The sequence below is a fragment of the Aquarana catesbeiana genome, linkage group LG07 (genome assembly GCF_042186555.1).
Source record: "Aquarana catesbeiana isolate 2022-GZ linkage group LG07, ASM4218655v1, whole genome shotgun sequence".
In the NCBI taxonomy this organism is placed as follows: Eukaryota; Metazoa; Chordata; class Amphibia; order Anura; family Ranidae; genus Aquarana; species Aquarana catesbeiana.
In genome coordinates, this window is record NC_133330.1 from 109,052,596 (window position 1) to 109,067,975 (window position 15,380).

At 43.1% G+C, this 15,380-nt stretch overlaps 1 protein-coding gene across 2 annotated transcripts in view; it reads right to left on the reverse strand.

Annotated features, from left to right (window-relative positions):
• The window catches only part of ANKRD54 (ankyrin repeat domain 54), a 100,929-nt gene that overhangs the window by 20,576 nt on the left and 64,973 nt on the right, over window positions 1-15,380 (reverse strand). For both annotated transcript variants that reach the window (XM_073592615.1, XM_073592614.1), the window contains 3 exons: window positions 9,144-9,215; window positions 9,004-9,051; window positions 8,772-8,896 (listed from right to left, as the gene is read on the reverse strand). In XM_073592615.1, the coding sequence (XP_073448716.1) occupies window positions 8,772-8,896; window positions 9,004-9,051; window positions 9,144-9,215 (245 nt within the window). The remainder of the gene's footprint in view (window positions 1-8,771; window positions 8,897-9,003; window positions 9,052-9,143; window positions 9,216-15,380) is intronic.

A 15,380-nucleotide genomic window follows, 5' to 3' on the forward strand; every position in this document is an offset into this window, starting at 1 on the left:
TTTAACTGCTAATTGCGCGGTCATGCAATGCTCTACCCAAACGAAATTTGCATCCTTTTGTTCCCACAAATAGAGCTTTCTTTTGATAGTATTTGATCACCTCTGCAGTTTTTATTTTTTGCGCTATAAACGGAAAAATACTGAAAATTTTGAAAAAAAAAACTATATTTTCTAATTTTTGTTATAAAAAAAATCCAATAAACTCAATTTTAGTCATACATTTAGTCCAAAATGTATTCAGCCACATGTCTTTGGTAAAAAAATGTCAATAAGCGTATATTTATTGGTTTGCGCAAAAGTTATAGAGTCTACAAACTAGGGCGCATTTTCTGGAATTTACACAGCTTTTAGTTTATGACTGCCTATCTCATTTCTTGAGGTGCTAAAATGGCAGGGCAGTACAAACCCGACCCCATTTTGGAAAGTAGACACCTCAAGGAAATTGCTGAGAGGCATGTTGAGCCCATTGAATATTCATTTTTTTTTTTGTCCCAAGTGAAAGAATAATGACAAAAAAAAAAAAATTACAAAAAGTTGTGACTAAATGATATATTGCTCACACAGGCCATGGGCATATGTGGAATTACACCCCAAAATACATTTAGCTGCTTCTCCCGAGTATGGGGATACCACATGTGTGGGACTTTTTGGGAGCCTAGCTGCACACGGGGCCCCGAAAACCAATCACCGCCTTCAGGATTTCTAAGGGCGTAAATTTTTGATTTCACTCCTCACTACCTATCACAGTTTTGAAGGCCATAAAATGCCAAGATGGCACAAAAACCCCCCAAATGACCCCATTTTGGAAAGTAGACACCCCAAGGGGGGGTTTTGAACTGTCCTGGCATTTTATGCACAACATTTAGAAGCTTATGTCACACATCACCCACACTTCTAACCACTTGATGACAAAGCCCTTTCTGACACTATTTGTTTACATGAAAAAATAATTTTTTTTTGCAAGAAAATTACTTTGAACCCCCAAACATTATATATTTTTTTTTAAAGCAAAGGCCCTACAGATTAAAATGGTGGGTGTTTCATTTTTTTTTCACACAGTATTTGCGCAGCGATTTTTCAAACACATTTTTTTGGGAAAAAACATACTTTTTTAAATTTTAATGCACTAAAACACACTATATTGCCCAAATGTTTGATGAAATAAAAAAGATAATCTTTGGCCCAGTACATGGATACCAAACATGACATGCTTTAAAATTGCGCACAAACATGCAGTGGCGACAAACTACATACATTTTTAAAAGCCTTTAAAAGCCTTTACAGGTTACCACTTTAGATTTACAGAGGGGGTCTACTGCTAAAATTACTGTCCTCGATCTGACCTTTGCGGTGATACCTCACATGCATGGTGCAATTGCTGTTTACATTTGACGCCAGACCAACGCTTGCGTTCACCTTTGCGTGAGAGCAGGGGGGGACAGGGGTGCTTTTTTTATTTATTTATTTTTTTTGCTTTTTTTATCTTATTTTTAAACTGTTCCTTTCATTTTTTTTTTATCATTTTTATTGTTATGTCAGGGAATGTAAATATCCCCTATGATAGCAATAGGTAGTGACAGGTACTCTTTTTTTGAAAAAAATGGGGTTTATTAGACCCTAGATCTCTCCTCTGCCCTCAAAGCATCTGACCACACCAAGATCAGTGTGATAAAATGCTTTCCCAATGGCGCGGTTTACATCTGGTGAAATCTAAGTCATGAAATGCTTGTACCTTCCGGTTTCTTAGGCCATGGAGATGATTGGAGCCATTCTGGTCTCTGATCAGCTCTATGGTCAGCTGGCCGAATCACCGGCTGCATTCTCAAGTTCCCTGTTGGGATAGGACAGCCAGAGAAAAACATGGAAGACGGTGGGGGGGGGGGCATTCCCTCCCACTGCAGGTAAAAGCAGTCTAGAGGCTAATTAGCCGCTAGGATTGCTTTTACATGAAAGCCGACCGCTGGCTTATAAGATTGATACCAAGATGATACCTAAACCTGCAGGCATCATTCTGGTATAACCACTCAAAGTCCAGCAATATACCAGTACGTTGCTGGTCCTTGTTGGGTATATATTGTAATCTTTTTTTTATGCAGCCTGTGGGCTGAACGAAAAAAGGAGATTGATTGGTGGGTATGCCCACCATTAGAATACCTCCCTTCATCCACCCACTTCTAATGATGGGCATACATGCACCGTTTATATATGCCGAAGCATGGGGGCATCCGCCCCAAAAGTTAGGAGCAAATCGCTCCTCCGCCCCTGCTGCCCCCATGCTTTGGCATATATCACCTCCGACAACGCTGGAGTCACGGCTTTATGCATCGTGGGAGCAAACGCTGTTACTGTCAAGATAAATAAATCCGCGCTGCAGCTGAATGGCGTACCTGAAGACAAAAAAATGGTTAACAATAAAACATAGTAAACAGTAAAGTATAAAAAATTGCATACCTGAAAATCAAACATGATAAAACACAATAACAATAAAACATTGCAGAATAGAATACAGTAAAATAGAGCAGAACAATAGAGAGAGAATAGAGAGAGAGAGAGAGAGAGAGAGAGAGAGAGAGAACAATAAAATGACAACTATTTTTGTTTTTTTTATTTTATATTTTTTTTGTGTTTTTTTCTTTTTCTTTTTTACACTTTTTTTGTAACTGTAACTTTTATAACTGTAGGTTCGGGTCTCTCAAAATGCCATGGCATCTTGAGAGACCCTGTGAAAGTGTGCCTAATCTGTGCAATGCTGTACCCTACGTTAATACTCAACTAGTGTATGGTAGCGTTCAAAACATTCACCAATGCAAAGGCCAGGATTGTCAGGACAGGAGGGACAATAATAGCGGGTGTCACGCCTATATCCGCACTTGCTGCAGACACGACATCTTTTTTGGGGGGTTCGTTGGGTAGGGGTACTCGGGAGGACATAAAGAAAATGCCTCTCATGCAGCCGACTGCATTTGGTTGGGGATGTGAATGGGGGAAATATGGGTGTTGCAGAAGTGGTGGGTTCCCAATTAGGATTGGCGAATGCAGCAGGAAGGGCATTATGGGCACGACGGGCCTGTGTTTGTCTTCTTCTTGGTGGCAGCGGGACACTACTTGTGCTTGCCACCTCACCAGCTTGAACTGCACTTATGGGACTCGCCACGTCACCAAGTGTTACTGCAGTGCTGGTTTGACTACGACCGGGGTGTACTAGGCCGCTGGTGCTTGCCAGTTCACCAAAACGCTACCAAAAAAACTGTTACCGATTGCAGGGATCAGGCCTGACTCTGCGAACGCTGCAGTTATGTGTTTAGTGTTTTGTAAGTGACAGTGATCGATCGATACTGCACTTGGGTGGGCTGGGCTGGGCGGAGGGGCAAAACGCAGGTGCTAGCAGGTATTTGGGCTGATCCCGCAAACACTGCGTTTTTGGGAACCCTAAACTGCTGGGGACGCTAGTATAGATCTGATCGGATCAGATATTGATCCGTTCAGATACTATACCACTAAGGGAGGTGTACGGTGCGTGCGTGGGTGTTAGCGCTACTGTCACTAACCTGACGCTGCCTGGGGCTGGTGCTTGCCAGTTCACCAAAACGCTACCAAAAAAACTGTTAGCGATCGCAGGGATCAGGCCTGACTATGCGAACGCTGCAGTTATGCATTTAGTGTTTTGTAAGTGACAGTGATCGATCGATAGTGCACTTGGGTGGGCTGGGCTGGGCCGGGCGGAGGGGCAAAACGCAGGTGCTAGCAGGTATCTGGGCTGATCCCGCTAACACTGCGTTTTTGGGAACCCTAAACTGCTAGGGACGCTAGTATAGATCTGATCGGATCAGATATTGATCCGTTCAGATACTATACCACTAAGGGAGGTGTATGGTGCGTGCGTGTTAGCGGTACTGGCGCTAACCTGACGCTGCCTGGGGCGACGCAGACCCTATCTGACCCTAAAACCTAACTTATATCACCGCCGGGCGATCAGGGGGCTAAACCTTTATTAGGTAATAAACAGCGGGTGCCTGACACTATAACTAACCAGAGTCACCCGTAACAGTTATACGGTGATCACTGGTGAAATGGTTAACTAGGGGGCAATCAAGGGGTTAAAACCTTTATTAGGTAGTATATGGGGGTCCCTGGCGCTATAAAACGATGACGGCGAACTTAAATACTTATCTCCCTAACTAGCGTCACCCGTGACACTAATACAGAGATCAGAAAAACGATCGCTTAGTGACACTGGCGACGGGGGTGATCAAGGGGTTAAAACTTTATTAGGGGGGTACCCTAGACCTAAAGGGGGCCTAACACTAACTGCCCTACCACTTCTAACTGTCACAAACTGACACCAATGCAGTAATCAGAAAAAAAAAAAAAAAAACAGCTATTGGCGTCACTGTGACGGGGGGGGGGGGGGTGATTAGGGGGTGATGGGGGGTGTAAAGTGTGCCTGGTGTGTTTTACTGTAAGTGTATGTGTTGTGCACTTACTCAGATGTCTTCTCTCCTCTGCGCCGGAATGGAAAATATCGAGCCGAGGAGAGATTACATCACTTCCTCTGCCGCTGTTTACTATACGGCAGCAGAGGAAGATTCTCATTCGTTGGGAGCGATCGCGAGGTGGTGGCCACGAATGAGTGGTCTCCCTCTCAGCCTGGATCGCTCCCCTAACGATGCCGACCGCCTCGGGCACCGGGGGGAGGCAGATCACGTACCAGGTACGTGATTTTGCCTGCCCGTGTCATTCTGCCGCAGTATATCTGCGTTAGGCGGTCGGCAAGTGGTTAATGTATTCTATGCATCAAGAAAAAAAAAAAAAAACCTTCTGTGTGCAGCAGCCCCCTAATACTTGCCTGAGCCCGTCTTTATCCAGCGATGTTGCAGGGACTCCCCTCCTCATTGGCTGAGACAGCAGCACAGCGCAATTGGCTCCCGCTGCTGTCAATCAAAATCATTCAGCCAATCAGGAAAGGGAGGGGGGCAGGGCTGCGTCACGGCTCCATGTCTGAATGGACACAGGGAGCTTTGACTCGGCTCGGGTGCCCCATAGCAAGCTGCTTGCTGTGGGAGCACTCAACAGGAGGGAGGGGCCAGGAGCACAGAAGAGGGACCAGAGAAGAGAAGGATCCAAGCTGCTCTGTGCAAAACCAACTGCATAGAGCAGGTAAGTATAAGATGTTTGTTATTTATAAAAAAAAACAAGACTTTACAATCACTTTAAAGAGGTAAACCTTCCTGTATACTTTGTACTTATACAGTATCTCACAAAAGTGAGTACACCCCTCACATATTTGTAAATATTTTATTATATCTTTTCATGTGACAACACTGAAGAAATGACACTTTGCTACAATGTAAAGTAGTGAGTGTACCGCTTGTATAACAGTGTAAATTTGCTGTCCCCTCAAAATAATTGGGGGCAGCACAGTGGTGCAGTGGTTAGCACTCTCGCCTAGCAGTAAAAAAGGGTCGCTGGTTCGAATCCCAACCACGACACTACCTGCCTGGAGTTTGCATGTTCTCCCTGTGCCTGCGTGGGTTTCCTCCGGGTACTCCGGTTTCCTCCCACACTCCAAAGACATGCTGGTAGGTTAATTGGCTTCTGTCCAAAATTGGCCCTAGTATATGAATGGGGACCTTGGATTGAGGGTAGGGACTGATGTGAGTGTGCGATGTACAGGGTTAGGGACAAGGGTCAGGGTCAGGGTTGTAGACACACACTCACTCAGGTTGAACTGGATGGACTGGTGTCTTTATTCAACCTTACTAACTATGTAACTATGTAACTATAACTCAACACACAGCCATTAATGTCTAAACCGCTGGCAAGAAAAGTGAGTACACCCCTAAGTGAAAATGTCCAAATCGGGTCTAATTAATCTTTTTCCCTCTCCCGTGTCATGTAATTCGTTAGTGTTACAAGGTCTCAGGTGTGAATGGGGAGCAAGTGTGTTAAATTTGGTGTTATCGCTCTCACTCTCTCATACTGGTCACTGGAAGTTTAACATGGCACTTCATGGCAAAGTACTCCCTGAGGATCTGAAAAAAAGATTTGTTGCTCTACATAAAGATGGCCTCGGCTATAAGAAGATTGCCAAGACCCTGAAACTGAGCTGCAGTACGGTGGCCAAGACCATACACCGGTTTAACAGGACAGGTTCCACTCAGAACAGGCCTCGCCACGGACGACCAAAGAAGTTGAGCGCACGTGCTTAGCGTCAAACCCAGAGATTGTCTTTGGAAAATAGACGTATGAGTGCTGCCAGCATTGCTACAGAGGTTGAAGGGGTGGGGGGTCAGCCTGTCAGTGCTCAGACTATACATCGCACACTGCATCAAATTGGTCTGCATGGCTGTCGTCCCAGAAGGAAGCCTCTTCTAAAGATGATGCACAAGAAAGCCGGCAAACAGTTTGCTGAAGACAAGCAGACTAAGGACATGGATTACTGGAACCACGTCCTGTGGTTTGATGAGATCAAGATAAACTTATTTGGTTCAGATGGTGTCAAGCGTGTATGGCGGCAACCAGGTGAGAGTACAAAGACAAGTGTGTCTTGCCTACTGTCAAGCATGGTGGTGGGAGTGTCCTTGGTTTGGGGTTGCATGAGTGCTGCCGACACTGGGGAGCTACAGTTCATTGAAAGAACCATGAATGCCAACATGTACTGTGACATACTGAAGCAGAGCACAACCCCATCCCTACAGAGACTGGGCTGCAGGAAAGTATTCCAACATTTTAACGACCCCAAACACACCTCCAAGATGACCACTGCCTTGCTAAAGAAGATGAGGGTAAAGGTGATGGACTGGCCAAGCATGTTCCCAGACCTAAACCCTATTGAGCATCTGTGGGTCATCCTCAAACGGAAGGTGGACGAGCACAAGGTCTCTAAAAGCCACCAGCTCTGTGATGTCGTCATGGAGGAGTGGAAGAGGACTCCAGTGGGAACCTGTGAAGCTCTGGTGAACTCCATGCCCAAGAGGGTTAAGGCAGTGCTGGAAAATAATGGTTGCCATACAAAATATTGACACTTTGGCCCAATTTGGAAATTTTCACTTAGGAGTGTACTCACTTTTGTTGCCAGCAGTTTAGATTAATGGCTGTGTAACAAACATAAAAAACAAAAAACAAGAAGACTTTACACACCAATCTGAGTTAACTCTAAATTTATTAAGCAGTAGGCTCAAAAAAGTATTCAAGCATATATGAAACCTAAATATCCCCATGTAGTCCTAAAAGCCACCCAATTCCCCCTATAGCCCCGCCCTGACTGGAACCATGACCACCCTCATATGTATACAGAAAGATGAGGATGCAGTCCCAAATAGAGCTGAGCCCATCCTCCCCTAAACAAACCTCCACCCACAGTCACACACACCAAAAAAGGGGAGCCTGACCCACCCCACCAAAAACCAGGCTTTACACTCATGTCCACTGAAGTGCAGTGTCCTACACTAAATAGGACAGAGATACAAGCCTAACCAAAGTATCAGCTAGCCATGTACACACATAACCCACAGTAGCAGTCAGTCACAGAGGGAGTCATTCACAGAGGGAGTCATTCACAGAGGGAGTCATTCACAGAGGGAGTCAGTCACAGAGGGAGTCAGTCACAGAGGGAGTCAGTCACAGAGGGAGTCAGTCACAGAGGGAGTCAGTCACAGAGGGAGTCAGTCACAGAGGGAGTCAGTCACAGAGGGAGTCAGTCACAGAGGGAGTCAGTCACAGAGGGAGTCAGTCACAGAGGGAGTCAGTCACAGAGGGAGTCAGTCAATGGCAAGGGGTGGGATCCAATAGGCTGCAGAAAGCTCAAAGTTAAAAAAACAAATATCCAGCTACTGCGCTGGTAATGAAGCCTTGCTGATTGAATAATCCGTGGAGGAATAAGTGGGGAGACCAGGGATGTAACAATTTATAACAGCATGATATACATTCCAATAGAGCGCACTGGTGTCAGGAGATTGGAAGCTGACAGAGGCGAGCAGTAAAGACAGTGAGATTGGACAGGGAGATTCCAAAAACTAAATCAGTTAACCTCAACCTGTCAGTGGTAACACCTATGACTCTGACTCCCATGTGTGGATGTCAGGAATACTCTCACAGACCTTCGTTCATGCTCATCTCCAAGTGGGATAGATGTAAATAAAGTCCACTCAACTGTTTCTAGTACTACATTTTGTCATTAGCAGGATTCCCATTTTTCACAATTTGGTATATTAATGGCTGTGCGTTGAGCTATTTTGAGGGGACAGCAAATTTACACGGTTATAAAAGCTGTACACTCACTACTTTACATTGTAGCAAAGTGTAATTTCTTCAGTGTTGTCACATGAAAAGATAATAAAATATTTACAAAAATGTGGAGGGGTGTACTCACTTATGTGCGATTATAATATATATATATATATATATATATATATATATATATATATATATATATATATATATACACACACACACATACATATACACACTAGTGGAGGAGGTGCAGAGACACCTAGCTAAGAGGAAATACATCACTGCTTACTGGAGGAAGAACTACAAGTGGGCTGTGACAAGACGAGTGGCTGGGGAAATAAAAGGCATAGCAGCCAGTGGTCTTACAAACAAGAAACCACTAGGAAATAATGGTTTGATTTAAAAATTAACAGGCTATTTCAGGGCAATTACTAAGTTAACCAAAAAGATGGATAACATATTCAATGAAGGTAGGAAAGCAGCAATAATGACATGTAAAAAAAAGTTTTTGCCTGGAATTCAGCTTTAAGCCATCTCACCTGTTTCACCTCTAATCGCAGTGATTCCAAGGTCTGCGATTTTCCATCCTGCAGGATATTCAGCTTTGACTTGGCTAAATGAAGTGGGGTTCGGCCTGCACGATCCAAGGCATCCACTCTGGCACCTTGAGATAAAGCAAAAGAAAAATGCATACTCCAGATATTTAATGCATTATATTTTATACCCTGTAAAGGAGATTTTGGACAATAAGTATACAAAAAGATATCTTACCTCCACGTAAAAGGGTTGTAATTACCGGAACATGGCTTGTACATGCAGCTGGGGGGGGGGTTAAAGAATAATTAATAAATAGTATAAGTGCTAGCTATGAAATACAGAGAAATATGAGAGAACTGTAGGATGTGTCGTACCTAAATGTAATGGAGTATTCCCTAGTCCATCTCTCTGGTTTGGATCAGCACCATGATCCAAAAGCATACACACTGAAAAACAGAGCAAAAATAAATAAATAAATAAATAAATAAAAAATGATACATACAGCGGGTAAAATAAGTATTGAACACGTCACCATTTTTCTAGGTAAATAGATTTCTAAAGCTGCTATTGGCATGAAATTGTCACCACATGTAAGTAACAACCCATGCAATTCATACATACAAAGAAACCAAAACAAATAAATTGAGAAATTAAGTTATGTGTAATAAAATGGAATGACACAAGGAAAAAGTATAGAACACATGAAGAAAGGAGGTGCAAAAAGGCATGCAAAGCCAAGACATCAGCTAAAATCTATTAGTAATTAGAAAGCAATCCTGCCCCTTGTCAGTGCAAATTAATAGCAGCTGGTTCAGTCTCAACTGATGACCTATAAAAAGAGGTCTCATTACCAAAGTGTCACACAAAAAAACATCTCAAGATGGGTAAAAGCAAAGAACTCTCTCAAAACCTTCGCAACCTTATTGTTGCAAAAATACTGATGGCATTGGTTACAGAGGGATTTCTAAACTTCTGAATGTTCCACTGAGCACTGTTGGGGCCATAATCCAGAAGTGGAAAGAACATGGTTTCACCATAAACTGGCGAGGGCCAGGTGCTCCTCACAAGATTTCTGACAGAGGAGTGAAAATAATTATCAGAAGAGTTGTCCAAGAGCCAAGGACCACTTGTGGAGAGCTTCAAAAAGACCAGGAATTAGCAGGCTAATGCACGTTCACCACGCAAGACTCCATTACTAAAGAAAAAGCATGTTGAAGCTGGTTTAAAGTTTGCTGCACAACATTTAGACAAGCCTGTGAAATACTGGGAGAATACAGTCTGGTCAGATGAGACCAACATTGAACTCTTTGGATGCCATAATACACACCATGTTTGGATGTCAAATGGCATTGCACTTCATCCCAAAAATACCATACTAACAGTGAAGTTTGGAGGTGGGAACAATATGGTGTGGGGCAGTTTTTCAGCATAGAGTACTGGCAAACTTTAAATCATTGAAGGAAAGATAAATGGAAAAGTGACAAAAGACATTCTTGATAAATACTGCTGCCATCTGCCTGGATGATGAAGATGAAATGAGGGTGGACATTTCAGCAAGACAATGATCCCAAACGCAAAGCCAACAAACTCTCAATTGGTTTCAAAAGAAATAAAATAAAGCTGCTAGAATGACCCAGCCAGCCAATCACCTGACTTGAATCCAATAGAAAAACTACGGAAAGAACTAAAAGATCAGAGTTCAGAGAAGAGGCTCATGGAACCTTCAGGATTTGAAGACTATTTGTGTGGAAGAATGAGCTAAAATCACACCTGAGAAATGCATGCAACTAGTTTCTCCACACAGGAGGTGTCTTGAAGTGGTCACTACAACAAAGGATTTTGTACAAAGTACTAAGCGCTAAGTAACCGCTTTTTTTTTTTTTTTTTTTGTCTGGAACCTGCAATGTAAAGCCATAATGTGCTAGTATGCATTGGATGTGAAACTTACCTTAGAACGAAGCCTTCCAGCGGCGTTCTGTCACCACTGACAAGGGTTCCATCTTCACCCGTCTTCCTTCCGGGTTTCCAGACTCCGGCTGTGAGTGACCAGAGCCACGATGATTGCGTGCGGGAGCCACCGTTTATGGCACAGGACTCTGAAGGAACAGCCAGGTGGCTGTTGCTTCAAAGCGTATGCCCTGGTGACGTAACCGGCAGCATACACAGTAAATCTCTCCTAAACTGTGCATGTTTAGGAGACATTTACATTACCTATAGTTAAACTTTATTATAGGCTTACCTATAGGTACAACTTATGCATGGGGGTTTACTACAACTTTAAATAAACTTCAGTTAGCGTGTTTAATACTTTTTCCTTATGTCATTCCATTTTATTACACATCAAGTAAGTTCAGAAATTAAGTTTTTTGGTTTGTTTGGGGGTCATTTACTATAGAGCGCGAATTAGCGCTAATAGTGCTAATTCGCGGTAATTGGCACTAAAACGGTATTCACTATAGCGCTATTGAGAAAATACTCCCAAAATCGAATTTACTATAGTTCCCTGAAACCAAATAGCTCCCAAACCCTTACTCTGCTAAAACCTGGAGCAGTGCATATGGAAATAATGTTTAGAGCATGATATAATTGCCTAAATGGTACTGAAATATGCGGTATATTATTTAAAGATAATCTGCTTTAAAACTGTGTGAAAAAGTGATTTCTACACTGAAATATCTTTAAAAGTCTGAGAAGTGAAAAATGCCCCATTTTGGACAACTAGGTGCCAACACAACTGAACATGCTCAGACCTGCAAATAACTCTTGTTTTAACTCAAGTGTCTTTTTTACCTGGCGCTATAGTAAATACCAAAATGAGAGCTAATTAGAGAGCATTTTTTTAAATGAAAATCTCCTCTATTTTAGTCAAAATGAAGTTTCAGCCATTGATTCTAATGGAACAATTCTAACTTTCACAAAAAAAAAAAACCTTTTAATGTTGAGATGAAATGTATCTTTCTGTGAAATAAATTTTCCTTTGCAACATTGTTGCTTCTACTTAAAATATTTTGATTTTAAGAATACTAGAATGTGGAATGTTTTGATGTTTTGGTAAAATTTATTTTTCTCTGTCACTTTCACTTGTTACTCTCAATCTCACAACAATCTTTACCCAAACTCACACAGGTATCTTTATAATCCACAAACAATACCATAGGAGTCTGCTGGAACTTAAACCAAGTGGAACTTTTCTAAGTGGTGAGTTAAAAACCAGAGGGAGAGTGAAAAAGTCTTACTTTTTGTTTGCTGGGTTGCATTTTTGGGGCTTTTCCTTTTAGCTTTTCAATCACCCTTTTCTGTCACTTTTTAAATAGCTTTTTATTTATTTTTTTTCTTCTTTGGTTCCTTCAGACTATTAATTAAGGGGAGGGGGTAATTGCTCACAGGTGCCTGCAGTCTATATAACTGTGTGTAGGACTCATCCTGAGCCTGCTCATTGGGAGTCTGCTGGAACTTAAACCAAGTGGAACTTTTCTAAGTGGTGAGTTAAAAACCAGAGGGAGAGTGAACAAGTCTTACTTTTTTTCTGTCACTTTTTAAATAGCTTTTTTTTTTTTTCTTCTTCTTTGGTTCCTTCAGGCTATTAATTAAAAGGAGGGGGTAATTGCCCACAGGTGCCTGCAGTCTATATAACTGTGTGTAGGACTCATCCTGAGCCTGCTCATTGGGAGTCTGCTGGAACTTAAACCAAGTCGAACTTTTCTAAGTGGCGAGTTAAAAACCAGAGTTTAAAACAGGAGATTATAACAGGGGTCATAGTACCTGTGTAGTGTGAGTACATGAGTGTTGTCTGAGTAGTGTGTGTGGATCGTTAGTACTTGTGTATTGTGTACTGTATACTTGAGTATTGTGAGTGCACGTAGGTCTGCGACTGTTGTGCGATTGCACGTAGGTCTGTGAGTACCTGTGTACTGTCTTGAGTATTAGTGCCAGGAAGCTAGCTGTTAGGTAATTTGGACATGGTAAAATCCCCAATCCTCACTAAATTTTATAGGTACGATGCCCGGCGGGTGTGGAGAGGCGACTCTTTGTACATCTTGCCGCATGTATGCGTTCCTTGATCATCGGTCGAGGGCGAATACTGCTGTGCAAAATGTAAGCACGTTGTTTCCCTGGAAGCCCAGGTTCTGAATCTGGGGAAGCAACTGTCAGCACTGAGAAGTCCCTCCATACTAAAGGAGAGCCAGGAACGTACATGACAGGTGCCGGTAGGGGCCAGCACAGAGGCGGTTGGAGACAAAGAGGTGCTGGCACTAGCAAAGAGTAGATGGGTGACAGTCAGGAGGGGTAGAGGGGGAAGTGCCAGGGAGGCCGATCCAGGACTGGAGCATCCCAATAAGTACGCTACTTTGAGTGACATTGGTGAAACCAGTCAGGGACCAGCACTGCTGGAGCTGAGGGACTCTCCTAGCTGCTGGGGGAAGAACTCCTCCAGTGAGAGTGGGGGGGCAGCAAAGGGCAAGGAAAGACAGATTCTGGTGGTAGGGGACTCAGTTCTTAGAAGGACAGAGAGGGCAATCTGTAACCAAGACCTGACGCGCCGAACAGCATGTTGTCTACCGGGCGCTCGGGTTCGGCACATCACGGATCTTGTGGACAGATTACTGGGAGGGGCTGGGGAAGACCCGGCTGTCATGGTGCACGTTGGCACCAATGACAAAGTCAGAGGCAGATGGAGTGTCCTAAAGAACAATTTTAGGGACTTAGGAGCTAAATTGAGGAAAAGGACCTCCAAGGTAGTATTCTCAGGAATACTACCGGTACATCGAGCCATATCAGAAAGGAACAGGGAGATTAGGGAAGTAAACAAGTGGCTGAAGAGCTGGTGTAGTAAGGAGGGGTTTGGGTTTCTGGAGGACTGGGCCGACTTCTCAGTCGGTAACCTGGTACTATAGAAGGGACGGACTGCACCTAAATGAGGAGGGTGCAGATCTGCTGGGAATGAAGATGGCCAAAAAGTTAGAGGGGTTTTTAAACTAGGCAATGGGGGGGGAGGGTCCAGAGGCAGAGATAGCCAGCACGGAAGATATTCCAGAGGGTAGTATTGGGGGCATTAGTGGTAGGTTAACCAAAGCACAAAAACACAAGCTGAGTATAGTAGCAAGTCCTAGTTGCAATCTAGAAACACCCAATACGAGGACAATATGCGACCGGTCTAAACTATGTGGCATGTTCACCAATGTCAGGAGCATGGCGGACAAGATGGGTGAACTAGAGATACTGTTGTACGAGGAGGATTTGGATTTTGTGGGAATTTCAGAGACCTGGTTCAACAGCTCTCATGATTGGCTGGCAAACATTCAAGGGTATACCCTATACCGCAAGGATAGAGAGGGTAAAAAAGGGGGAGGGGTATGCCTATATATCAAGAATAATGTACAAGTGAATGTGAGAGATGACATCACTGAGGGAGCTAGAGAGGAGGTGGAATCCTTATGGGTAGAGCTCCAAAGGGTTGAAGCTAAGGGGAAAATAATACTGGGAGTATGCTATAGGCCCCCTAACCTGAGGGAGGAAGTGGAGACGGATCTCCTAACACAAATTGGATTAGCAGCAAGGATGGGAAGTGTTATCATAATGGGGGATTTTAATTATCCAGACATAGACTGGGCGGAGGGAACCGCGCATTCATTTAAGGCTCGCCAGTTCCTTAATGTCTTGCAGGACAATTTTATGGGTCAGATGGTAGATGCACCAACTAGAAATAAAACATTACTGGATCTACTGATTACCAACAATACAGTCCTGATCACGGATGTGGAAATACGGGGCAATTTAGGTAACAGCGATCACAGGTCAATTAGTTTCAGTATAAATCACACAAATAGGAAACATAAAGGGAATACAAAGACACTGAATTTCAAAGGAGCCAACTTCCCTAAACTACAAACCTTGCTAAAAGGCATAAATTGGGATAAAATATTAGGAACAAAGAATACGGAGGAGAGATGGGTTTGCTTTAAGAGTATATTAAATAAGGGCATTAGCCAATGTATCCCATTGGGTAATAAATTTAAAAGAGCGAACAAAAGTCCTGGATGGCTTAACTCCAATGTAAAAATGCATATAAAAGCAAAGGAGAAGGCCTTAAAAAAATACAGGGTTGAGGGATCATCCTCAGCATTCAGACTTTATAAAGAAAGCAACAGGAAATGTAAGGGTGCAATTAGGACAGCTAAGATAGAACATGAAAGACACATAGCGGAGGAGAGCAAAAAAAATCCCAAGAAATTCTTTAAGTATGTAAACAGTAAAAAAGGGAGGACAGACCATATTGGCCCCATAAAGAATGAGGAAGGACATCTGGTTACAAAGGATAGGGAGATGACGAAGGTATTGAATTTATTCTTCTCCTCAGTCTTCACGTGTGAATCGGGGGGCTTCAGTAACCAAAACTGCAGTGTTTATCCTCATGACACAACACAGGAAGCACCTCCATGGTTAACAGAGGACGGAATTCAAATTAGACTTGAGAAACTTAACATTAATAAATCACCGGGACCAGATGCCTTGCATCCGAGGGTACTTAGGGAACTCAGTCAAGTGATTGCCAGACCGTTGTTCCTAATTTTTACAGATAGTCTACTGACTGGAATGGTACCAGCTGATTG